General features: G+C 59.2%; 3 protein-coding genes across 10 annotated transcripts in view; 2 read left to right on the top strand and 1 right to left on the bottom strand.

Moving 5' to 3' along the window:
* The window catches only part of TMEM94 (transmembrane protein 94), a 34,020-nt gene extending 32,677 nt beyond the window's left edge, over window positions 1-1,343 (top strand). For all 8 annotated transcript variants that reach the window (XM_049635735.1, XM_049635734.1, XM_049635737.1 and 5 more), the window contains one exon: window positions 124-1,343. In XM_049635735.1, coding sequence (XP_049491692.1) covers window positions 124-196 — 73 coding nt within the window. In that variant the 3' untranslated portion in view covers window positions 197-1,343. The remainder of the gene's footprint in view (window positions 1-123) is intronic.
* On the bottom strand, window positions 1,153-14,798 carry CASKIN2 (CASK interacting protein 2). The gene is made up of 20 exons (XM_049635738.1): window positions 14,612-14,798; window positions 12,922-13,464; window positions 8,740-8,791; window positions 8,111-8,208; window positions 7,568-7,713; window positions 7,373-7,468; window positions 7,156-7,286; window positions 6,870-6,978; window positions 6,468-6,576; window positions 6,129-6,223; window positions 5,680-5,941; window positions 5,439-5,560; window positions 5,287-5,347; window positions 5,118-5,209; window positions 4,798-4,908; window positions 4,618-4,719; window positions 4,367-4,505; window positions 2,726-4,201; window positions 2,414-2,636; window positions 1,153-1,988 (listed from the first exon to the last, which is right to left on the bottom strand). The coding sequence occupies exons 2-20, from the start codon at window positions 13,013-13,015 to the stop codon at window positions 1,898-1,900; spliced, it is 3,609 nt and encodes a 1,202-aa protein (XP_049491695.1). The 5' UTR covers window positions 13,016-13,464; window positions 14,612-14,798; the 3' UTR covers window positions 1,153-1,897.
* Window positions 14,799-15,746: 948 nt separating this feature from the next.
* On the top strand, window positions 15,747-23,940 carry TSEN54 (tRNA splicing endonuclease subunit 54). Its single transcript, XM_049635729.1, has 11 exons — window positions 15,747-15,895; window positions 16,021-16,185; window positions 16,296-16,359; window positions 16,443-16,526; window positions 16,849-16,947; window positions 18,193-18,245; window positions 19,748-19,849; window positions 20,068-20,711; window positions 21,776-21,836; window positions 22,189-22,305; window positions 22,821-23,940. Exons 1-11 carry the CDS (start codon window positions 15,846-15,848, stop codon window positions 22,969-22,971), a joined length of 1,590 nt encoding a protein of 529 aa, XP_049491686.1. The 5' UTR covers window positions 15,747-15,845; the 3' UTR covers window positions 22,972-23,940.
* Window positions 23,941-24,198: the final 258 nt, after the last annotated feature.

Here is a 24,198-nt window from a genome sequence, read left to right as displayed (position 1 = left end):
CCCAAGCCTGTCACCTCCCGGGCACTTGCCCGCTGCCTGGACTTCCATCCTTCTCTGGGGTCCTACCCTGTTCCCGGTCTGGGGTTCTGCTCTAACCTGTGCTTTAATCTCCTGCCCCACCAGGGTCCGGGTTCGCTACCAGAAGCGACAGAAACTGCAGTTTGAAACGAAGCTGGGCATGAACTCCCCCTTCTGAGCCATCGGCCACAGTGCCCATAGTTGCCCCGGTCCTGGGGCTAAAGCCAGACCAGTTTCTGAGTCTGGGGAGTTGGTATCGCGAAGGTTTCAGGGTTTCCTCTTGCGCCCCATGGCACTGGAGGCCCAGCTCTGTGTCAGACCCAGCTGTCATCCTGCCCCCTCCCCGGGGCTTAACCGTGGAGGAGCTGGTGAGCCATGGCCTCGGCATCAGGCCAGTCTGGTCTTGAATGTATGACCTAGTGCACTTAGTAGAGGGGCCCTTAGCCCCCTCCACCTGTGGGCTGCCCCCCTCTTTAGGGGCTCTTAACCCAGGGCCCTCTGCTCTGGGGTCTCCGGGCAGAGCCGTGAACTGTGGGGCCAGGACCTCAGTGGTAGCAGCCGTGGGAGGTCCAGACAGGCCACTGTCGAAGGCAGCGGTGGTGGTGTATCCTCCCTGCACCCCAGCCTGTCTTCCTGGGGCAGGAGCCTGGACGTGGTTGAGTGTTTCCCCTCCCTCCTTCTACGGGGGAGCCTCACGCTCAGACCTGAAGATGAAGAGCCCGCCCCCCCGCCCCCGCCCCCACCTGGCCCTGGCCCCTCTTCCTGTGCTGCCTTCAAGCTGGCCTGGAGCGTCAGTCTTGGGGATGTGACCCAGGGCTCCTTTTAGCCCCCTGCCGTAGTTCTCGTGTGAGAATGTTTTTACTGGTGTATATTTTTTACTGGAAATGAGCCTTTTAGGAATGAATGTAGACTGGTTTGTATTAAAACTTGTAAATTGCCTAAGAAAAATCTGTGGCTGGTCCATGAGGCAGCCACTAAGGGGCCAGCCCAAGACTTTGGCTGGTGAGGGAGCCCCGAAAGCTAGGGGAGGGCCCGAGCCTTCCTCCTTCCACACTGGCAAGAGCCCTCAGGTCTGGCTCAGGTGAGAACCCTGGGCTCGGAGGTCCACGGCACAGATCCAAACACACAGCCCGATCACGTGGAATGACACTTTCATTGGTGTTAGTTGGGAGAAGAGGTTAATGGTTACAGAGCCGGGGCCTGGGCCAACCAGATCAGGCTTCCGGCCCCGAGGTGGGCAGTGGGCACTCTTGCTGTGGTTCGAAGCCCCTTCCCTTGTGTCCTCTCAGGTGGTTATAGATAGAATAAATTCCATTTAAAATATATGCATTTCTCTCTGCTTAAAAAATAACATTTACAGTTGAAAAAGTTTGGACTTTGGGCATCTGTCAATCCCACTGCCCCCATGCCCGCCAGCTTTTCCTCACTGAGGGCAGGCAGCAGCAGGAGCAGGGGCTGGCCTGGGCACCGCCACTGCCGCTGACAGCAAGCCCCTGGCTGCCTATTTTCATGTCCTGTGTATACCTGTGGGAACTGGGTCAGACACACAGCTTTCTCCAGCCTTTTAGAGTGCCAGGACAGCACGGCACAGCAGGCGTCAGTAGGTCCTCGGCACAGACACTTGAGACATTGGAGGTGGTAGGAGGGCGGAGGAAGCTCTTACCAGGGTCCCTGTCCACGGGGGCAGGGCTGTCTGGCCAGATGACACAGCGGGAGGGAGCCCTGCTGACATGTGAGGTTCTGACAGGTCCCCTCAGCCTGTCATGAAGACCGCCCCCTAGAGCTGCAGTGCTGAAGGTCGCTGGCTTGGAGCAGCAGGGGGTACCCTGCTGGGGGCAAAGGCAACAGACGCTGCACCGCTGACGGCTGCCAGAAAGTCTCAATCAAGCATGGCATCCAGCTGGTCAGCCAGGGCATCAAACATGGTGCTGATGTCATCCAGAATGTGCTTGGTGGAGGTGCCGGGAGGGCTGCATCGGGGGAAGGACTGGGTCAGATCAGAATGCACCCTGCTGGCCCTGGGCGGGCAAGGGGCTGTTCCTGAACACCTGGCTGGTGCCAAGCACTTTGTGTGCCCCTTGCTTCTCCCAGCCTGCTGAGGCAGCAGGCGCTAGTGTCCATTTAGTGAGAGCTCCGGGGCCCAGGAGGAAGTGCTGTGCTCAAGCTCGCGTGCCTCTAAGCGATGGCCCCCAGGATTCCCCCCAGGTCACATCTGGGGTACTTAAGAACCAGGGCTCCTCCTGTTTTAATAGGGGTCGCCCGGGCCTAAGGATCTGTCTGGGACCACGCCCCCTCCCACATTCCCAGGACCCCGGGGAAGAGGATTCAGGGGGAGCTGTTCCTTCCCTGCAGCCTTCTCTCCCTCCCTGCCCACCGGGCACCCAGCACCCCTCACCCTTCTCGTTCCTCTGTGCCAATGCTCTTCTCTGCAGCCCTTAATGCAGCCGCCAGGGATGAGCTGGTCTGTTCCAGTCTCTGATGGGCCCGGCCAGAGCCCACGGCTCCAGTGTTCTCTGGCCTTGGAGGGGGCACGGGGCGGGGGCCAAGCCGAGGAGCCAGCTTAGGACCAGAAAATGCCAGCTGGGTGCAGGCCACAGACACAGGCTTGGGGGCTGTTCCTGCAGAGACAAAAAGGTTGGCCGTGACTTGGCTGGGCTTGACACAACCCTTGCAAACACTGCCTCCTCCCGCAGACCCTGCCTCGTACCTGCACCCGGCACCTTGATGAGGGCAGCGGGGGAAGCTGGTGGCTCGGTCTCCCCATGCCGCCAACTGCCCGCCGAGTTCTCCAGAGCAGGCCCAGAGCAGGGGGGAGCAGGGGGCTGGGCTGGGGAGCCGGAAGAAAGAGGGGCTGGAGCTCCCTGAGTTGGAAGGCTGCTAGGGTCAGGCCGGGGAGGGCTGGGAGAAGCTGAGGAGGGGGCCTCGCCGGGGGTCTGGGAGGGCAGGGGGGCAGCGGGGCTGGGCGTGGCACTGGCCACTCCGAAGGCCAGAAGTGCCGTCTGCAGCGGCTCTCTCTCCCGGCATTTGGGCCTCCGCTTAACAGTGTCTGATTCTGTGAGGTTGAAATCGAGGCCAGCGGGCACAGGCGTCTCCCGGGGTGGGGGGCCAGCTGGCTTCGGCCGCTGTTTGATAGTCAGGTTCCCCTCCTCGGCAAACGGGAGCCCTTCTCCTGAGCTGCCCCGAGATGGGGGCGTCCCCTCAGGTCCTGGCTCCTCCTCCTCTGTGTCCGACACGGGGCCAGCTGGGGCAAGTGGGCCGGGGGGCTCTGATGGGCCAGTTGGTTCACTTAGTGTTCGCCTTCGGGGCACAGAGGCCCCCTCCTTGGGCCCCAGGCTTCCGTCTAGTGGAGGCGGCTCCGTGGTGGGGCCAGAGACAGAGCTGAGGCGTTTAGGGGGTGGGGGTGGGGGGCCTTTGCGTCGGGCACGAAGGGCAAAGGACTGGCTGCGGGGGGCCCCTCGAGCTGGAGTCGGGCTAGGGCTGGTCCGAGCTAGGGCACTGCGTCCCGGTCGCCGAGTGAGGGTGGCGTAGCTCCCCAAGGCACTGCCCACTGGCCCTTCAGCCTCTCCCTCTGCTTCCCCCTCGGTGGGGCCGGGGCGGCTTAGGCTATGGGACCGGCGCTTGGGCCGAGGTGGGTCTGGAGGAGTGGCGGGGGGACCAGCCAAGTAGGAGAAGGCACGAGGTGCACCAGGAGGTGGCCCCGGGGCTGGGCTGGAGGGTGAGCCCTGGGGATACATAAAAACATAAGGCGGGGGGCCTTGACCAGGAAGTGGGGAACAAAGCTTCGGGGGCCGCTCTGTGCCCTCTGGAAGGTTCCTCTCCTGTGGGGTGCTCGGGTCTCCACCACTGGGCTGGGGGGCCGGCTGTTCCTGGGAGTGACCGGACCCTCGTGAGCGTGCTCCAATGCTCTCCTGGCTGGGAGAGCGGGCAGGGGGCAGGGGGAGGGGCTCGGGGCCACCCCCAGCCATGGCTGCCTGTAGCTCTGGGCTCAGCTCACTGCCCTGAAAGGTGAGGAGGCGTGGGCCAGCTGCAGCCGGACCGTCCCCATTCTCCAGCCCCTCAATGGCCATCAGCTCCGGGCCTCTGGCTAGACGGCGGCCACCTTCAGCTGGGGCCTCCCCCTGCAGTAGGCCCCGCCGAAGCTCGGCCAGCCGTTTCACTCCCAGCATAAGCTTCTTCTGATGACCTGAGAGGGGACGGGTAGAGGCAACAGGGTTAGTGGGGGCTACAAAGGGTCACCTTGGTCCCCCTGGGATCCCATTCTCCCTTCTGGGCCTGACCCCTGAAATCTTTTTAGAGACCCTGGGAGGCACGTGGGGGCCCGGCCACAAGGCCCCAGGGCAGTCCTCACCGAGCTTGTTGACCCCGATCTCTTGCAGCTCCTCCCAGGTGAGGTCGGCCACCAGCCCCATGGAGTCGTAGCCACTGCTCACCAGCTGCTTGTGGTACTGCGGCAGCCCCAGCGCGCACAGCCACTCCAGCAGGTCCGCCTGGAAAAGGACCCCAGTGGAGCCGGGTCCCCAGCCAGCCTCAGCCCCCAAGCCAGGAAGGGCCCACACAGCCATGGCTGAAGGTGGGTGCCGGCACCAGCCACCTGCTTACCGGGATGTAGTTGGGCAGCCACTCGGCGATGCTGAGCTGAGCAATCTCCGAGGCGATCTTCTTCCTGTGCCCAGGCTTGGTGACCCCGATGGCCGTCAGGTCCTGCCACACAGACTCGTGCCGTTAGGCCCCCGCCGGTACCCACTGGGCCCTCTGCTGCCTTCCTGCTGTGGCACCTACCTCAGGCGTCATACGGCTGATGGTTGGCACGTCGTAGCCGGCCTGCAGGAAGTGGGCGGTGTAGCCTTCCAGCTGGAACTCACTCAGCCAGTTATGAATGGCCTGCGCATCCTGTGGCGGGCGGGCAGAGAGTGAAGTTAACAGAGCGGGGTCTATGGAGGAAGAGCCGAGGCTGGGGCCCAGCCATCAACCCCAGCCTCCCCTCGGGGCCCAGCCAGAGCAGGGACTTGAGTCCATACTGAGGCCCATCCCACGCCGGGCCCACAGCCCACTTCTCATGCGGGGGTGGTGGTGGGGGGGGGGGGGGGAGGGTGTCACACCTTCCCCTCCAGCAGCTGCTCCGGCCTCACGTCCTGGGTGAAAAGCTGTTCCCCAGAGTGGTAGTTGACCAGAGGGCGGTGACTCAGGTTGTCTTCAAGAGGGAAAGAAATGGAATCAGGGGTGGCAGGATGGAGGAGTGCCCGCCCGGGTACCATTTACCCTTCCTACCTGCCAGGGACGGGGGGTGCAGTCCTGGCAACACCTGGTCCTCTCCGGGGGAAGGCAGTGGCTAGAGACAGGACAGGAGCTACTCAGCACGTCGGGGAGCTGACAGCGGGGCGGAGGGCTCTGTCCTAGCCCCAAAGCCCCCTCCCTCCTACCTGAGCATTCTCAATAAGAAGGCCGGTGCCATGGCCGTTGGTGCCCTCGGAACTCTGCCCGCTGCCGGCACTGCGGATGCTGCCCACGCTGCCCTCGCTGCCCACGCTATTCCTGTCACCTGCTGCAGGGGCACAGGCAAAGGGGTTAGAGCCCCAGTTGGCCTCACCAACAGCTGACTGGCAGCTTGCCAAGACCAGACACCCACCCCAGTGCCCAGCATTGCCCTCTGGGAGGATGTACCTGGGCTATCTGGGCTGAGGCCCACCCGAGGGAGCTGGCCATAGGTCAGAGAGTGCAGGGGGTCATCGGCAGGGGGCTGCTGTGTCCGAGAGAAGCCTGGGCGGAGGGGGGTGGGCACCGATGGGAGGCGGGGCGTGAGGATGCCCACTCGCTTGCTGACCACCTCCACGATGCCTGGGGGGAAGTAGCCCACACGGTCCGTGCCCCTCTGGCTCTCATGGATGTGGCCCTTCCAGCGGCCGTCGGGATGTTGCTCAAGCACCTGAGGCAGATGGGGCATGGGGGGGTGACGGCATCGATCACTTCCTGCACCAAGCAAAGGCAGGCAGCCAGCCCTATAGCCATGGTCCAGCTTTTCCTTTCCCCGCAAGGAGCTGATGCCCAAGTGCACCCACAGTTCTGCCCTTCCTGCCAGCATCCGGCCCAATCCACCTGTACCGGGGCCTCACCGTGATGACATCCCCTGCCCGGACATTGAGAGCAGTGGGATCGTGGAGGTTCCAGAAGTCCTTGAGTGCTCGGACCTTCAGGATCCCCGAGGCCTCTGAGAGAAGATACAGGGCTGGCATCATCTGAGGGTCCTTAGGGTGTCTTCCCACCCCTCCTGTCCCTTTCACGACCCTCCCCCAGGTTCCCGTTACAGCAGTCCCCTGACCAGCCCTAGGTTTGGGGGTGTGGCATCTTGCTCCTGGGACACTGCTCCTGCTCCACTTCCTCGTACCCACTGGAGTGGCTCTGGCCACCCCCTCCCCCAACCCTGGGCTGGGTCTCCCCTCACACACACTCACCACGCAGCAGCTGCTTGATTTCTCTGCTGGCCTGGGAGGTGGTGAACTGATTCACAATGTCCAGTGCCGTCTGGTTATACGTGTTCCGAATGTTCACATCCACCCCGCCCTGGGTGCACAGTGTGAGCACACACTAAGAGCTTCACTGACCACCTCCCCCAGTCCTCGTGACTACCCAGGAGGCGAACGGTACCCACTACTTTGGAATTTTACAGACGAAGAAATGGAAGCTCAGAGATAGGATCAAGGACGAACTCAAGGTCATTCAGCTAGTGACAGGCAGAAGTGGGGCTTGAACCAGGTCTGTCTGCTTTCCAGTCACAAGGCCACTGCTTACCCAAACACCACCTTGTGGGTGGAGACCCCCTCCCGCGTGCGGGCTGCCTGGGCGCCCACACTTACCTCCAGGAGCAGCCGGACTACCTCGGTCTTGCCATACAGCGCAGCCTCGTGGAGTGCGGTGCCTGTCTTGGTCTGGCGGTTGATCTCGATCCCAGCTCTCAGGAGCTGCCTGTGGCGTAGGGGGGGTGGTGAGTCACGGGGGTGGTGGGGGCAGGGGAGGAAGCAGACTGCCCCTGGCTGGGAGAGTGATCCAGAGCGAGAGTGAAGAGGGCAGCAGGGCACCGAGGGGACATCACCCATTCCACAGGAAAGGGATGAGGAAGTGGGGGTGGGGGGCGGTGGGTACCTGATGACCTCCCGGTGGCCGTTCTTGGCAGCCAAGTGCAGGGGCGTGGTGTAGTTGGGGTCACACGGGTCCTTGGCCTCACCCTCCAGCAGCGCCACACACAAGTGACTGTTCAGTAGTAGCTGGGCCACCTGCAGCAACCAGCACCCAGGTTGGGCTTCCTCCTGAGACCCCACAGATGCCCACGCCCTGGCACCCTAAGGGCTACAGGCCTCACCTTAAGTCGCCCAAACTCGCAAGCCAGATCCAGGGGCGTCTTCTTTGCCTTGTTGACCAGGCAAGGGTTGGACTGATGCTGGAGGAGCATTTCTGACTGGGGTGTAGGGAGCGGAGTGAGGCGTCGGGCCTGGCCAGCGCCCCCCACCCCCACGCCCCGGCCCCAGCGCCCCTGCAGGCAAACAGGCTCTCATACCACTTCATAGTGTCCGTACTGGGCAGCCAGATGCAGCGGGATCTGCCCGTCCAGCGAGGCGGCGTTCACGGCCGCGGAGGCCCGCAGCAGCAGCCTCACGGGCTCCAGCCGGCCTTGCCAGGCTGCGTAGTGCAGTGGGCGCATGCCTGCAAGGAGGGAAGGCGGATCGGGGGAGGTCCTGGGATGTGGTGGGGTCAGGGGAGGGAACTGAGCAGACTGGAGAGCCACCCTAGCTGCAGGGGGAGACGGACCCAAGGGCGGGATGCTGGTCTGGTCAGGGAAGTGTCTGGTTGCATGGGGCTGAAGTCAGAATCCCACCTTGCCCACCATGGGTGATTCCTCACGACAGGAAGGTAACCTCAGCCTCCTCATCTGGAGAATGGGGTGTTAGTACCACCCACGACCCCAGAAGGCTGTGAAGATTAAAGAGGTCAAGCATCTGCAGGCCAGAGAAGCTGTGCCAACACGTATTAGCATTGCTAGAGTGTAGCAGGAGCAGACTCTGAGCACAGGGTCTGGCTAGGGGACACACCGGGGTCTCACCATTGCTGTCTTTGATGTCAACGGTGGCCTGAGCCTCCAGTAGCAAGGCTATGAGCTCCAGGCTGCCCCCCAAGGCGGCATGATGGAGGGCAGAGAATCTGGTGTGGTGGGTGGGACACAGGGCAGGGGTGTTAGCGAGCGGTGCCCCACCCCCCAAATCCTGGTCTTCCACACCAGACTCATCCTGGAGGCTGGCAGGGATGAGTTACTTGCCCACTGTGCCCCCGCTCCCCCACCCTGCCAGCCCTGCCGTGGGAGCGCAGAGCAGCGGGCTACAGCATGAAAGGGCTCAGTGTCTGGGCTGAGAGGCCTGTTTGTCTGGCCTCCCCCCCCAGCCAGCCCAGGGGAGGGGGCCGTGGGAGCAGGAGCCCGAGGGCTCCTACCCTCTGGGGAGAAAAAGGGGGCCTAGCAGGAATCTGACCCAGGAGGCCCCTCAGAGAGGCACCAGGGCTCCCTCCCCTCACTCAAGGATAGCTCCACAGGCAGGAGGGTGGGCAGGAACCAAAGCTCTCAGCAAACACCATTCAAGGGACAAGTTTGAGAGGGGAAGGGATTCTAGGGCCCAGGGCTTTTCCTTTACCCCTCCCCCACCCCCACAGCTCTCGAGGGGGACAGGGGCTCACACTCACCCATCAGCATCCTGGTAGTTGACGTTGAGTCTCTTCGTGGAGCCGAGGAGCTCTGGGGGATCAGAGCAGAAGGCATCAGGACACGTTAGAATGATCCGCCCTTACCTGCATCCTAACCAGCGCTCCCACCCCACCCTGCTCCCTAATCCAGCTGACCTCTTGGTGTGCAAGAAAGCACCTGCCCCATGGCCCTTCTGTGATCCTGTCCCTGTGGTTCCCCACCCGGCCGGCCAGCCCATCAGCTTGAGGGCACCCAGTGCAGGGAGCTGCTGCAGCAGTGGCCTGGCTTCCCTGGGCCCCCAGCCCAGCTTGTTTATAGAGCCAAAGGGGGCGGGAAAGGGGGGGACTGGCATGCCGTGCCCTCAATGGACAGGCCCACGAATGCATGGTTAGCATTCCTGCCTGAAAGGGCCAAGGAGTGTCTCATTGTCCCACTGGGCCGAGGGGGGCTGCGAGAGAAAGGAGAGGGGCACTAGATGCTGGAGGGTTGCGGGGCAGATGCCAGGAGTGGGCCCAAGCCCGGGGACATCCCTGAGTGGAACGTGGTGAAGAAGGTGGCATCAGACAGAACCTGCGCTGTGCCCAGCTCTGCCATGTACCGGCTGCGAGATCCTGAGCAAGTCACTTAACCTGTCGGGCTTAGTGCCCTCATCTGTAAAATGGGCCAATCACAGAACCGGCTCACCAGGGTTGTGAGGATAATGCCTGACCCTCGTCTGCACGCCAAAGATGGGAGCCGCTGCCCTTTAGGGCTCCTTACATGTTAGCCATCATGGCCCACATGCCGTCCTTCAGCAAAACTGGTACAGTCCCCCCACTGGCTCCTGTCAGGGAGATAACTGCTGATTCTGCACCCACAGGCTCCCCAGCAGAGATGTCCACGCCCCGGGCACAGGGCTCTCTACGGGGTGGTGGCCAGAGGAGCCAGGGGCACGGGCAGGCCGCTGGTTCATCCCTGTCAGGAATGGTGACAGGATTCAGGCAGGTGTGCTCCTGGCAGGGGCCAGGACACAGGAGGGGGCGGTCCTTGAGGGGGAAGGGGAATGTCTGTCACAGGTGGGCCCCTGCCTCCTGCTGGAACCCACCCTTGCTGGGAAGGAGGAGGCCTGGCTCAACCCAGGCTGGGCAGGGTGCCAAGCATGCTGGTCCAGGCCTGCCCTCCAGGCCCTGGTGGGCCCCTGAATACCCCAGCAAGACAGGGCTTCATTCCAACAGGGAGGGATCGACGCGATAGTGAGGAGCATGGGATGGGGAGAGAGGGGACAGCTACGTTTAGGGCTGAGCCGAATTAAGCTATGTACTACGCAGAAAAGGTAAATACAGAGCTGGGCAGTGACAGAAGGGGAGAAAGGGTGGGGCTGCTGGAAAGAAACATAGGCCTCCCAGCCTTCCTCGAGGCCCCTTGGAAAGCCCTTGTCACACAGAACCATTCAGGGCAATGGAAAGGAAAGGGGCTTTAGAAGCAGGAAGTGTGTGGTCCAAAGTCTCCCCCTTACTGGCTGCACGACCTTGGCCAGCCAGGGTACCTCTCCGAGCTTTGGTGAAGACAACGAGGTCAGCGGGGAGGACACACAAAAAGTCCCTCCACCTGCTGCCAGCCTGGAGAGTCCGGAATGGGGCAGCTCAGTGATGAGATACAGCCCCTCCGGGGAGTGGCAGGACAATGTGACAGGAGGGACAGGAACAGGGGCAGGGGCAGGCTGGGTGGCTCTGTTCTTTCCAGAACAATGGCCGGAAAGGCGGTGGGGGAGAGGCTCAGAGTGACTGGGCTTGGGACCTTGGCTGGAGGGCGGAGGGTCCTGGTTCCTGGCAGTGGCTCCAGGCACTTCCCCTGCATCACAATCTTCTTCCCCGGCCTGGCTCTGGGGGTAGAAGGGTCACTCCTGATTTAGGCTCAGCCAGAGGATGTGAGCTCACTGGGCCACCCTCAGCCCACCCCATTTCCTCTGGCCAGAGAAGGAGACAGCTCAGAAAAGGGAGCAGGGGAGGGAGAGAGGGCAGGGGTGAGGCCAGGGCAGCTGCTCCTCTCTCCTCCCAGCCACCTGCTCCTTTAAGAGGACCTGGGAGGGCAGGGAATGCCAAACCACCAGTGACCAGATATCAAATGGAGGAGGCTGAGGGAGCACCTCTCTTTGGCCAGCCAGAAGGTTCTAGCCATCCACCAGAAGGATAAAGGGGAACCCTGGCACCTCCCTTTCCATCAGTTTCCTCTGCCTCACTGTGATATGGAGTAGGAGTTCCCAGCCTCCCTTCTGAGAACTGTTTTAGAGTCACCTGGAGACCGTTTTGATTTGCAGAGTCACAAGAGCTCTAGGACGATTCTAACTCTGAGGAAGAACAGGGAGTTGGCACTTTCAGAAAAACCACTAGGTAATTCTGACGGGCAGCTGAGTGCAGGAGCGAGGAGGGAGGACAGGGACCCTGATCTGCCACATAATGTCTGTGTGACCTTGGGCAAATCACTGAACCTCTCTGAGTGTCAGTTTCCTTATCTGTAAGGTAGATGTAGAAATACCCATCTCACAGGGAATTGAGGGATTATAACACCTCATAAACTGTGGGGTCTGCAAACATCACCTTGTGATCTCCTTTTTGCACCAGATTTCCTAGCTTCTCAGAGGACTGGGAGGGGAGGCTCAGTGCCAGGGCCTCACAAGGAGGCCCAGGACTCTGTCACTCTGTGGCCATGCCTACATTCCGTACAAGTCTCCTTGGGGGCTGAGAGAAGGGATCTCTTCCCCCATGGGCATTTTCCCTGGGGCGGGGCACCTTCCCAGGGCCTAGGAGTCTGGCTGTGAGGTTCCCGCCACCAGCCTCCAGACCCCACCCACTTGCCCTCCCGAGGGCCTCACTTTGAGGCCCCAGAGCTGTGAGGCCAGCAGCAGCTCAACCAAGGCCCTACTGGGCAGGTCGCCAAAAACAACACAGAGGTGAGGGGAGGAGGGGGAGTGGTTCCCACTCTTGGGCCTCCAGGGCCCTCCCAGGACCTCCTTAGCACCTTCCTTCCATCTGCTCAACCTGCATCTACTTCCCCAGGGCACAGAGACCACTCGCTGCCAGCGCCCCCCACCCCAGCCACTATTCCCATCTCCCCATACCTTGGGTCTCCTGCCCTAGTGTGCAAGTGGGTGCACATACACGTGTACAACTCCCAGGCCCTTCAAATCCATCCTTCTGGCACCCCAAACTCCCAGGTGTGGGTGAGGATAATTATATGTCTTCACATAGTCTGGGGGGCCCCTTCCTGTGCTTGGGGCTATAGCCCCAGCACTCTGAAGGAACCTTCCCACACCCAGCCCCAGTCTGGTGGCAGGGGCTACCTCCTGCCCCTGCTGGTCTAGGAACACAGAACGAGTCCAGTGTCCTCCTGGGGCTGCCCAGAGAGCTTGCCCTGAAGTCCAGAGGTCCACTCTCCTTGGAGGAGTGGGGTGGGGAGGGGTCTCACCACAGAGGTACCCAAGAGATGGGGCTCAGGTGTGGCCACCCATGCATAGAGCCCCTGTAACCCCGTCAAGACTAGAGACCCAGGCTTTGGAGAAACCTCTAGAAAGTTAGCTTTGGCCACACACACACCCCAGGGGATACAGACAGATAAGTCCAGGGGAAAGGGGCTTTAGCAAGAGCTGAGATAGTGGTGAACCTTGTTTTAAAGCAGTAGAGATCTCTTTTTAAAAGCTATCTTACAGGCATCCCCACTATGCTGACATAAATGCAGAGATGCAGTTGCTGAATTGGGGGATGGGGCTGAAGCTCTAGCTATTCAGTCTTTCCCAACCCACTGCCAGAAATCTCGTGGCTCCTCTTCAGAAAAACCACCTGCTAAAGGCAACTCCATGAGGGCAGGAATTTTGGTCTGTTTCATACACTGCTGCAGCCCGGTGTGCCTAGAACAGAGCCTGGCACACTGTAGGCACTCAAAAAACCCTTGAATGAATGTATTTCAACCCTTTTACTTTACAGGTGAGAAAACCGAGGCCCAGAGAAGTTAAGTGATTTGCCTAAGGTTACACAGCCAGGGGTGACTCAACTTCCTCTCTGGCTCTCTCACAGAGGCATTCCTTATACAGAATAAGACGGTCCTCCTACTCAAGTCCCCAGATCACAGTGATCCCCAAGCCTCTCTCTGAGCACACAGGGGAGGGTCTCAGCTAGACAGTCACCCCCCCACCCCCAAGCACTCACTTGTTTTTGCAGCCTTGACTTTAGCCACCAGTTTCTGCACACCAGTCACATCTCCATTCTTGACAGCGAGGATCAGGTCCTGTTCACGACCCATTCTGGTCCCTGGGCTGGGATCTGGGATCAGGAGTCCGGGGCAGAGGCAGGAAAACTTTAGGTCTAAGCCAAGGTCTCAGGGTACCATGCTTTGGCCCTTTGGAGGGCCTGGTGTCCTGGGGGAGTGTGTCTGGTGTCCCAGGCAGTGGGCTTCTTGTTAGGCACTGATGGGTACTCCCTCAAGGTGTTTCGTGAGCTGCCACCACAAGCAGGAAAACCGATCTCTGAGGGGGTGGAGGCTGCGTGGAAATCTGGACAGATATCTGCTTGTAGCGTCTGACGGCCCAGGGATGGGCTGGGGCTGGGCACGCCGATCTTCCCAGTGTGGCTCAGGAGCACCGGCGCCCACCCAGAGAGCAGCCAGCATTCCCTCGGGCCTCGGGCAGCAGCAGTGGACAAATCTCAAGGGTCTGGAAAAGGTGCAGTGCCTCTGCTGAAGGCGGGCCAGGCCTGCAACGGTCCCAGAAGTGGGGCTCAGAAGAAGAGGAAGACAGGGCTTCCAGGGAGCCCCCAAGCCCCCCTAGCTGCCCTTTTGAGTCAAGGAAGGGCCAAGCCACTCAAAGCGGGGAGACAGCTGCCAGGCATGAGAGCAGTATTTGGGGGAAGGAGGTGACTTTCTGGGAGGGGGAGGCTGAGTCACTGAGGCCCCAGGGCACCTGGCAGCACCTCAACCTGGGGCAGGAGGGGCCCTGGCAGCACGACACACTCTGGCAGGCTGGGCCAGCAGCCTGTTCTCCACAGCCTGGGGCTCTGACACCCACAGACAACTGGTGGGCCAGGAGGTGGAGCCTGGAAGGGTCAGGCACAGGCAGGCGTGCAGGGGTCACTCCCTGTGGAAGGTGCCTGCCCCCAGACTCCTCCCAACCGAAGCTTTACAATAATAGCTGGATGCCCTAGCCCCAGGCTCTTTATGAATTCAGAGGGTGGGGTGGAGAGCTTATAGCTCCCCATTTCTGGCCGGGGTCGGCCTGCTGGACAGGGAGGCTTTACAGCACCTGTTGCTGACCCATCCTCAACCCTCGCACGGGATGAGGAAGCAGCTGGGCAGAGAACAGAGACAAGAGCTGGGGTACTGTTTGCAAATGGGGCTGCCTGGCCCCCCAAGCCTGAACCTGAGGCCCGGAGCTCCGAATTCGCTGCAGAAAAGCTTACGTCAGTTTTCGGTGGCCAGGAATTTGTTGCCCAAGTCCTGTGGCATGAGACCCGCGCAGGCCTGGGGCCCTAGCTGGGGTCTTCTTACTCCCAGAACGTCCCAAGCCCAACCCAGATGGCACTCCTGCTCTTGCCCGCAGCCGACATGGGAGGAGGGCGCCCCTGGTAGAGCTTGGGGTCGGGCTGGCTCCCCCGCCCCCCGGAATGCCAGTTCAGCGCCGCGCAACCCCCCAACCCAGCCCAAGCCAGGCCGACCCGGGGAACAAAGCGGCGGGAGCGACCGGGACAGCCAAGCGCCGAAGGGATTGATGCATGAGGACGGAACACGGGCGCGAGGAGAACGGAAGGAGCAGAGAGACGAAGGCGCCCGCCGATCGCGAAAGAAAAGTTAGTTTGTGCCCGCCCTCAAAGGTGCTGACCACCAGCGCAGGCCCCGCAGTCTCACCTCTCCCAGCTGCCCCGCCGGGGGTCCGGCTGGCCTGGCTCAGTCCCTGGCACTCTGGACCGTGGCTCCCACTGCCCCCCTTAGCCCCTTTCTCCTCCTTCTCCTCCTTCTCCAAGGCCGGCTCGGCGCCTCCCGCAGGAAATCCCGCCCCTCCCCCCTCCCTCCCGCCGGATCGGGAGCAGAGGGACCGTCCCGGCCGCGCAGTCGGACTGTCAGTCAGAGCCTGCGGTCCCGCCCCCATCCGTGCCCCGCCCCGCCCCCAATAGCTTTCGTCCGCCCTGGGCACGCTGGCCCGGTCAGCGCATGCGCCCAGGTGAACGGGCCGGGGAGGGGTGAGAATGCGCGCCGCGGTGTCCCTGTTGCGGAGCCGCTGCCACCTGGGGCCCTAGAGTTCACACCTAAGGGCGAGATGCCCTGCTTATGACTGGGTGGCAGAGAAGACGTTATGTGAAGGGGTCTAGAAACCGAGATGTGGGGACCCCACTTGGGAAGCCCCCTTCCTTTTCGCCCTTCGCCCCTACTGGGACTCCCACGGTGACCTCCGCCCACGGCCAGAGTCGCCGACTCAAAGTCGCTGGTTAGAGCAATGGTGCCACCTAGCGGACCATGTCGGAGAGGCCCACGGTGGCTGTTGCAGGGACCCCAGCCTCCAGGAGGTGCTAATGACGGGCCGGAGTGGCGCTTCAGCACCATCGTGGGCCGGACAGCTCCTCCCGCCCCCGGCCCTTGGAAACCCGGCTTCTGAGCCCCTCGGAAGGGACCCAATGGTAGACCGAGAAGGAACTCCGAACCTACCCAGACCGCATCTGACAGCCCACGATGGCCAGTCTACGAGGCTGGAATGCGAGAACCCACAACTCTCCCTTCTCTAAATCCTCCTTTCTTCCCTCCTTGTCCAACCTGAGTGGTGGAGACTAAGCGTCCCAGGGCTAAGGAGGGAAAGATCACTCATCTATCCATACTACACTCTCAGACGCCGGGGTCCTCAATTTTTACTAGAGAGGAGCCCAGGGCAGGGCTGGGGAGGAGAGGAGCTCCTACAAATCCAGAAACCTGCAATCTCTCTGTCCCCGGAATCGAGGCACAAGTTTATTGGCAGCGGTAAGACAGGAAGGTGGGAAGCCGGTTGGTTGAGCCCGCAGCGGTGGCAGGATCCGCGGGCGCTAGGGCCCCGCGGAGATCAGGCGGTGGGCGGGCCGAGGGCGGTGCGCGCGCAGCCGCAGACCTCGGCCCGATGGAGCCCGAGCCCGCCGAGGTGGAGGTTCCCGCCGGGCGCGTGCTCAGGTGCGTTCTGGCTCAGGGAGGCGCGGGTCACGCGGCGAGGGCGTGGGGAAGGGGGACGGGAATCCGGGACGGGACCGGGCGGCCCTGACTGTGCGCCGCTGACCCCACGTCCCTTCCTTCCCCAGTGCCCGGGAGCTCCTCGCCGCCCGCTCGCGGTCCCAGAAGCTGCCTCCGCGCTCGCATGGGCCCAAGGACTTCCTCCCCGACGGCTCGGTGGCCCAGGCCGAGAGGCTGCGCCAGTGCCGCGAGGAGCTGTGGCAGCTGCTGGCGGAGGAGCGCGTGGAGCGCCTGTAAGGGGGACGGGCCGGGGCGGGGCCGGGGCAGGCGGGGCAGGCGGGGCGGCCGGACCGCGTAGACTTCGCGGGTGGACTGAGACCGACTCCTCCCTACTCTTCGCTAGGGGCAGTTTGGTGGCTGCCGAGTGGAGACCGGAAGAGGGCTTCGTGGAATTGAAGTCTCCAGCGGTGAGCTGCCGGGCTCAGGGAGAGAGACCTGCCTTCTCTGCCTTTCTGGCTCCTTTGTGACATTTGCTCTGGGTCCTACACAGGGTAAATTCTGGCAGACCATGGGCTTCTCAGAGCAGGGCCGGCAGCGGCTTCACCCCGAAGAGGCCTTATATCTGCTGGAGTGTGTGAGTGGGGCCCCTGGGGGGTGAGGGAGGGTTGGGACCAAGGAACCCAAAGGACGTTTTTATTGGAGAAAAAGTGTAGATGCAGCGGAGTATTCAAGAAGCTTGTAACCTGAATTCCAGAGCCGGAGACAAGAATACTGTGTAGAGAACAGGGATTCCAGTCCAAAGCAGTGGTGCTGCCCTCCTTTCCCAGTTGGCCATATTCTTGCTGTGTGATGCTGGGGGCGGGGAGGGGAGAGGGCGCCCATATATCCCAGCCTGGAAGTTGCCCCACTGGGCGTGCCACCACAGCCACAAGGTGAGCTGTTGACCCCACTTCCAGGGCTCCATCCAGCTTTTCCACCAAGACCTGCCACTGTCTATTCAGGAGGCCTACCAGCTACTGCTGAGTGAGGACACCATGACTTTCCTGCAATACCAGGTATCTGCCACCCTCTCCCAGGAGAGGAGTCACCCATCCACCCAGTCAGTGAGGATTTGTAAGTACCCACGAGGTTCTAGACAGGACAGGTGAGGGCTCTGCTCTCAGGATGCTTGCATCCTAGTGGCAATGGGTAACAAGTGAGCAAATCAACTGAACGATTTGACTTCACAGAACCAAAGGCTAGGAAGAAGACAGAGCAGGGTAACAACCCAAGGCTAGAGACAAATGTGGACATCACGAGCACATGGACGGTGTTTAAAACCACAAGGCTGTATGGGAGTGTAGCCAGAGTAGAGAGCTGTCTGAGACCTGGAGCACTCCAGTGTGAGGAGATGGGGTGTGGGGGCGGGGGGTGGGGGTGGGGGGAGGTAGAGAACCAGAAACAGGGACTGAGGAGTGTCTGACAGCCCAGGAGAAAAACCAGGAGGGGTGGTATCATAGAGGCCGAGAGAAGGACAAAGTGGGTGGCTGTGGTGAAGGCTGCTGAGAGATCAAGCAGGATGGGGGCACTCCTGTATACATCTCTCTGATGCGGGCATTAGAACACAAGGATGGACGTGGGGTTCTTTACCAAAAACCACTCCTACTGTACCCCTGTCTGTGGAGGTGTAGGGCTGAGTGGCAGGGGTAGGGGGTGGGCTGTCTACCACCTTTGCCACCTTCTTGTTCCCGTTGTAGTCAGGAGCTTCACTCTGGACAGCTTTGGTATCATAACGTTCTAGGGTGTAGTTCATTTCCTGCTTCATCAGCTATTGTTTTTTGGGGATTCCACATTTAAATCAAGAAAGTGCTGGGGCGCCTGGGTGGCGCAGTCGGTTAAGCGTCCGACTTCAGCCAGGTCACGATCTCACGGTCCGTGAGTTCGAGCCCCGCGTCAGGCTCTGGGCTGATGGCTCGGAGCCTGGAGCCTGTTTCCGATTCTGTGTCTCCCTCTCTCTCTGCCCCTCCCCCGTTCATGCTCTGTCTCTCTCTGTCTCAAAAATAAATTAAAAAAAAAAAAAAAAAAGAAAGTGCTAAATGTTATTTGTGCCCAGAGTAAGGTAAGCAAGAGACAGGAATTCAGAGACTGAGACCTTCGTTTGGGGAGGGTGTGTATAATGGAGTATGGTCCAACCCATGCCAGGGTTTGGAATCGGGGTGTGCAGGAGGGGCAGGGGAGGGGGGTGGGGAATGGCTCCCGATTGGAGGAACCATTTGGTGCTTTCAAAAGTGGACGTCTGATCTTTACTTGTTTTCTTTGAGGTCTTCAGCCACCTGAAGAGACTGGGCTATGTGGTTCGACGATTCCAACCAAGGTAAATCCCGATCCCATCTCCCTCCCATTTGTTCTAATCCTGGGACCTGGTAGACAAGCCCCAAAGTGGAAAATGGCCTCTCTTTGGCTGGAGACATGGGCTCTGTTGGAAATGCTCTATTGAGAGGCGCGTTGGGACAAATCTGGGTCATTTCAGCTTATCCCGGCCTATCACATTGAGCCCCATCTTCAGCCTGTTCGCTCCACAGGTAACAAGTGAACACTTGCAGCTCACGACAGGTCCCTGGCATGTAGCTGTAGCACCAGAGCAGTGCCTTAATCAGGGTGCGAGCACACTTGATGAGGGCATGCCTGAATGAACGACCAAGTGAGGAATTAACAGTTGAGTTGGGTCTCACATACCTTTTGCCAAGTTAGATGCTCTTTCTTTCTGGGGCCTCTAAAGATCATCACCTTAGTAGCCCGGCATTGCTAAGAGTCATAGAGATGATCAGCCTTAGAGTGGAAACTGGTTCAGCCTTCGCTGATTCACAGTACGTCGCGAAAGCTCTGGGACAGCCATGTCCTTTCGTTCCTGAAAGTGGGATATATCCTAAGGAAATAGTCACAGATGTGTGCATAAGTTCACCTGCGAGAATGTTCAGTCATTTGACAATACTTGTCGATCGCTTGCTGGGTGCCAGGCCCCGGCTCATTGCTGAAGAAAGGCAAAATCACTGCCCCCACAGAATTTGCATTTAGCGGGGAACTTACATGAAGCATCATCACTTTGCAAAATGGTGAACTTGGAAACATCCTGTGAGTTCAACGGGAAGGCATGGTCACACAAATTATAGTTTATCCTTTAGAGCGGCACTGTCTGGTAGAACTTTCTACGGTGATAAAAACAGTCTATGTCTATGCCATCCAATATATGTGGCTTTGCAACTGTGGGACTGAATTTTTGTCTAGTTTTCATGGATTTAAATTTAACCTTAATGGCTCCTTGTGCTAGTGGTGGGTGCCATTTGGACAGTGGAGTCTTAGCGCCATAAAAAATCATGGCAGGGAAGAATGCTATAGTGGTAAGGGGCCGTGTCTGTAATATATATTCTTAAGTATAAAAAAGACTAAATAGCAGTATGTTAGTACAATGTCATTTTTTGTAGAAAAAGACATATGGAGACAGTATGTGTGTTACAGGGGTATCTGTGGTTTTGTTCATTTTTATCTTTCTGTATTTTCCAAGTTTTCTAGTTCTCTTGATTTTTCTCACCAGTGATTAATCATTTATTGCTGGCTCTGCAGGAGCCCGGGTTCCAATAAGTCTCTGTTCAGAGGTGCCATTGGTGAGACCCAGAGGCCTGGGCAAAGATGCATGGGCAGGCCCTGTGATTGCCCCCATTCAGCTCGCTTGCAGGTCTGCCCAGGGCCTTTGCCCTGGCGTGTGGCTTTGACCCTGGCCCACCGACTTGTTCCTCTGGGCCAGTGCCTCACAGATTCCACTGGGAACTCCAAAGTGAGGAAGTCGGTCTGTTGCCTACCCAATTCTCAACCCCACAGCTCCATCCTGTCCCCTTATGAGAGACAGCTGAACTTGGATGGCAGTGCCCTGTGCTTGGAGGATCGGAATGGCAAGAGGAAGAGGAGGAGCTCCAGCTCTCGGTAATGCTCCCCATGTGGCCACACACCCCCCCAGGGAGTTCTGGGGAGCGGAGCTGTTGAGGGAATGCTCATTTTAGGAACCCTGGAGAATGCATTGTCTTAAGAGCTGGGTTTGGGCGGCTCCCTCGTAGGACCCTGGAGGCAGTAGGCGTGCGTGGGACGTGTGCACTTCAGCAATCAGGAGCAGATGTGCTGGATTTCCTCCCCACGTCCCTCAGGTCCATTAATAAGAAGGCCAAGGCCCTGGAGAATCCCCTACAGGGGGTGGATGAGACAACTGAGAGCCTGACAACCTCCAGCCCACCTCCCTGCAACCAGAACAGCCGATGCCCAGAGGAGAAACCTCAAGAGTCAAGCCCTGTAAAGGGTCCAACGGGTCCCTCTCTGCTTTTGGGAGCCCTGGAGCCCTGGCCTGGACTGGCCAACGAGGGGGGTGGGTGCAGCCAGCAGAGTGGCAAAGTAGAGAATGGTGTCAAGGGGGTTCGTAAGCCACGCTGGAACTTTGAGCAGATTTCCTTCCCCAACATGGCTTCAGACAGCCGCCACACCCTCCTGCTGGCCCCAGCCCCAGAGCTGCTCCCAGCGAACGTCGCTGGGCGGGAGACAGATGCTGAATCCTGGTGCCAGAAGCTGAACCAAAGGAAGGAGAAGCTCTCCAGGCGAGAACGGGAGCAACAAGCAGAGGCCCAACGCTTCCGGGAAGATGTAAACTTAGATCCCGAGGTGCAGTGCTGCTCCAGCTGGCAGGAGTACAAGCAGCTGCTGCAGCGGAGGCACCTGCAGAAGAGCCAGAGCCGCCCCGCACACCTGTGGGACCAGCCGGTCCACCCCTTGCTGAGTCCTGGCCAGGCAGACTCCCCAGGTACCCCCTCACCCTGCCATAGCCCCACAGGCCCCTGGCAGCTGAGGCATCCTAACGCTTTGAAAGGGGGTATGGATTGACCACGACTAATTGAGGCTTAAGAAAGATGGGACCGAGAGAGCTGTCAGTGGAGTGGAACCCACAAGGACAGTCTGTTCTGGAAAGCAGCAAAAGGACCCACGTGGGAAGGTTTGGAAATGGCAAGTCTGTGTCCGGGGAGAGGCCAGGAGGAATGAAAACTACAACTAGGGCCTTAAAAATAATAAGATGCACGTGGATGGCTCTGCCACCAGCTAGCTGTGGTCCCCTGTTCTCCCAGCTCTGTTAGAGGAGAACAAGGAGGTGCCATCTTGGCCAAATAAAAGGAAGGCTTACTGTGTATACCCTGCATGTTTGAGGACAGGGAACTAAGCACTGGGTGTTGTATATAAGTGATGAATGACTAAATTCGACTCCTGAAGCCAATATTACACTATATGTTAATGAACTAGAATTTAAATAAAAACTTGAAGGATAAAAATAGGGAACTGACAGGGCAACAACTATATTAACAGATTCAGGAGACTGTGATCTTTTATAAGAACATGGGAGATTCCAAGTAACTAGATTAGGTTTGCCAGATGCGTTCAATTTGACTTTCAGATAAACAGCTAACTTTTTTTTAGTATAAGTATATTGCAAATATTGCATGAGACATACTTATAATTTAAAAAAAAAAATCTAAGTCCGGCAATCGGAAACTAGATGGCACATTCAGAAATGTCAGAGGAGTCTGTGGATGGTGGACTTCTCTCCCCAGCACATTGTTTTCTTTTTTTTTTTTTAATGGCTATTTATTTAGAAAGAGAGAGAGAGAAAATGTGTGCAAGCAGGGGAGGGGCAGAGAGAGAGGGACATACAGAATCTGAAGCAGGCTCCGGGCTCTGAGCTGTCAGCACAGAGCCCAATGTGGGGCTCAAGATCATGAACCGCGATATCATGACCTGAGCTAAAGTCAGACGTTTAACCAACTGAGCCACCCAGGCGTCCCTCCAACATCTTATTTTGACCTTATGTCCTTACAGCCACAGTGCTTCAACAGATCTCTGTGCTGCAGACCACACACCTCGCCGATGGAGGTACATGGTGAGTTTCCAGGTAGTGCCTGTCTCCATAGCACCTTGGCTGCCAGCAGGAGTTGGCAGCTGGGATTTGACTCCTAAAGTTGCGCATGAGCTGGGGGATCATTCCAGGGACCCTTAGCCTGGCTGATATTCTAGGGGAGAGGGAGGGATGAGTGGCAAGAGGTAGATTTAGCCCGAGGGTTGAGATAGGCAGCTGAGCCTCCCTCTGCCTAAGTGGCACCTCACAGCAGGCCCTCAGTTCCCCCTGCAGGAGGCCTCTTCCTGGAACTGGAGGAGGAAAAGCATGGCATGGAAAGGAAAGGGGGAGGAGTAGGAGATTCCCTGTTTCTTAAGGTTTCTCACTCTGTCTTCAGGTTGCTGGAGAAGTCTGGAGGCTTGGAGATCAGCTTTGACATTTACCAGGCTGATGCTGTGGCCACATTCCGAAAGAATAACCCTGGCAAGCCCTACGCCCGGATGTGCATTAGTGGGTATGAGACCATTGAGCCCTACCCTCAGGTTACTGCCAGTTCTCTTGTAAACCAAGTGGACGTCCTCTCCATGTCCCTGGGCAGTCTGGCAATCTGAAAGAAACCAGAGGTCCAGAGAGCTGTGACTGACGCAGGGCCACACAGCCAGTTAGTACTACAGGAACTGGAGCTTTCCCAAATCCTCAGCCCTTATTCCTGGCATTTTTGGTAGTCTCTCTCCTGTGCCAATTTAGTGCAGGGCTCACCCAGTAGGAGGGATATGAATCAGAGGGATTCACAGGCTAAGAGTGGTGAGAACCTTACTTTTCCTAGCCCCCTTATCTACCCAAGGCCCTGGGTTGCTCTTGGAGAACTTACCAGAGCTATGCAGTTTGCAGACAGGAGAGTCCAGCGCCAGACTTCTTGTACCCCCAACTCCTGTCTTACCATCTCCCTTCCCTGGCAGCCTCAGAGGGCTAGGTCTCAAAGCTTATGGTTGCCTATGTCTCTGTCTCAGTCTAACTTTATCCCTACAGATTTGATGAGCCAGTTCCAGATCTCTGTACCCTCAAGCGGTTGTCCTACCAGAGTGGGGACGTTCCTCTGATCTTTGCCCTGGTGGATCATGGAGACATCTCCTTCTACAGCTTCAGGGATTTCACGCTGCCCAGGGATCTGGAACACTGATCACACCACTCTGGCAGGGCTTGGGACCTGCCCTGGGGAACCTGGACTGTCTACTCTCAGGGACCATCTCAGCTGCCTCCTATACCCAGACGCTGACCTGTAGCTTCAGGAGCTAGTCTGGGCCTTGGCCCTGGGTGTCTGATGCTTGCAGGAGAAAGATGCCATGCCCCCTACCTGGCTTCCATAGCCCCATGCCTGAGATCGCCGCCTTGCAGTGATCCCCTTGGAACTCAGGACTAGATTTCAGAGACTCAGCGGGGTGGGGCAGAAGAGAGGACTCTGTGCCTTTAAATGAGAGGGTGCCTGCTTCGTGCGGTAAAGCCAAAGCCATTAAAAAATAGATCCATTTTCTGCTGTGACTGGAGATAGTGAACAAGTCCCCAGCCCGATCCTGGGAGTGCAGAACAACACTCCCTCTCCCTCCATCCTGTGGTCCGTGGGAGCAATCCCCCAAGGCTCTCACCTCTGCTTTGCAGACCCACAGAGAGCGAGGGCTTCTCTGGTGCAGAAGCAAAGAGAAATACTCAGGAGGGCAAGAATGCCACCCGCACCTTTGTCAGGGCCTGCAACCAGGGGACGGGAAGTCACAGACCTAGTCTTTTCGGCTTACTGCATGGCAGTCCGTAGAGGGAGGCTGGCCTCGATGGGGCCTTCCCTGAATGCAGGCACATCTGGGCAGAAGGGCGGTGGAGAGGCACCATATCCATGTGGCTTGAACCCTGGCGGCTTCGAGTCGTGCCGTGTGTGGAGCGTGCCATTCGTGTCCCCGGCCTCTGCGCCCCTTCCGTTCGCCCCTCCTCGCTCCAACCCGCTCCCCCTTTGTGCTAAAAACTCTGGTCAATGTTGCTGTCTGTCCCTTGGGGCATCGGACACCGTCCTGCCTCAGCAGCAACTCAGAAGACGGGGGTCCAGGCTTGGGGCCCGCTCCGAGAGGAGGCGCCTCGCGGCGACACCCCAGTCCCCGGGCCACCACGCTCTAGGGCCCCGAAAACTGGCCTCCTGTCCGCGGGTCACCGGCTCTGAGTGGGCTGGGTGTTCTCGGGAAGAGCCGGCCTGGCTACGCCCCTCCCGCAGCCGCTTAGGGCCGGCGTGGAGGAGGGACGGTTCCTTTCTGCGGCCCCGCCTGGGAGGTGGCTAGGACACCGGCGCGTCCCAGGGACTATTTCCTCCTCCCGGACGCGGCAGGACACTGGGCGCGGCGTGCGTCGTGAGTCCAGGTGAACGCAG

Source organism: Panthera uncia, chromosome E1, assembly GCF_023721935.1.
Source record: "Panthera uncia isolate 11264 chromosome E1, Puncia_PCG_1.0, whole genome shotgun sequence".
NCBI lineage: Eukaryota > Metazoa > Chordata > Mammalia > Carnivora > Felidae > Panthera > Panthera uncia.
This window is presented reverse-complemented; position numbering and strand designations above follow the sequence as displayed.

Bases quoted from the DNA above. Each gene is read 5' to 3' on its own strand.
- TSEN54 (XM_049635729.1), top strand. From the start codon at position 15,846: ATGGAGCCCGAGCCCGCCGAGGTGGAGGTTCCCGCCGGGCGCGTGCTC. The intron at 16,948-18,192 runs GTATCTGCCACC...GTTTTCTTTGAG, and splicing joins TGACTTTCCTGCAATACCAG to GTCTTCAGCCACCTGAAGAG. The intron at 19,850-20,067 runs GTAATGCTCCCC...CACGTCCCTCAG, and splicing joins AGGAGGAGCTCCAGCTCTCG to GTCCATTAATAAGAAGGCCA.
- CASKIN2 (XM_049635738.1), bottom strand. From the start codon at position 13,015: ATGGGTCGTGAACAGGACCTGATCCTCGCTGTCAAGAATGGAGATGTG. The intron at 6,979-7,155 runs GTACCCACCGCC...CCTACGCCACAG, and splicing joins GGCCACCGGGAGGTCATCAG to GCAGCTCCTGAGAGCTGGGA. The intron at 4,202-4,366 runs GTGAGGACTGCC...GTCCCCTCTCAG, and splicing joins GATCGGGGTCAACAAGCTCG to GTCATCAGAAGAAGCTTATG.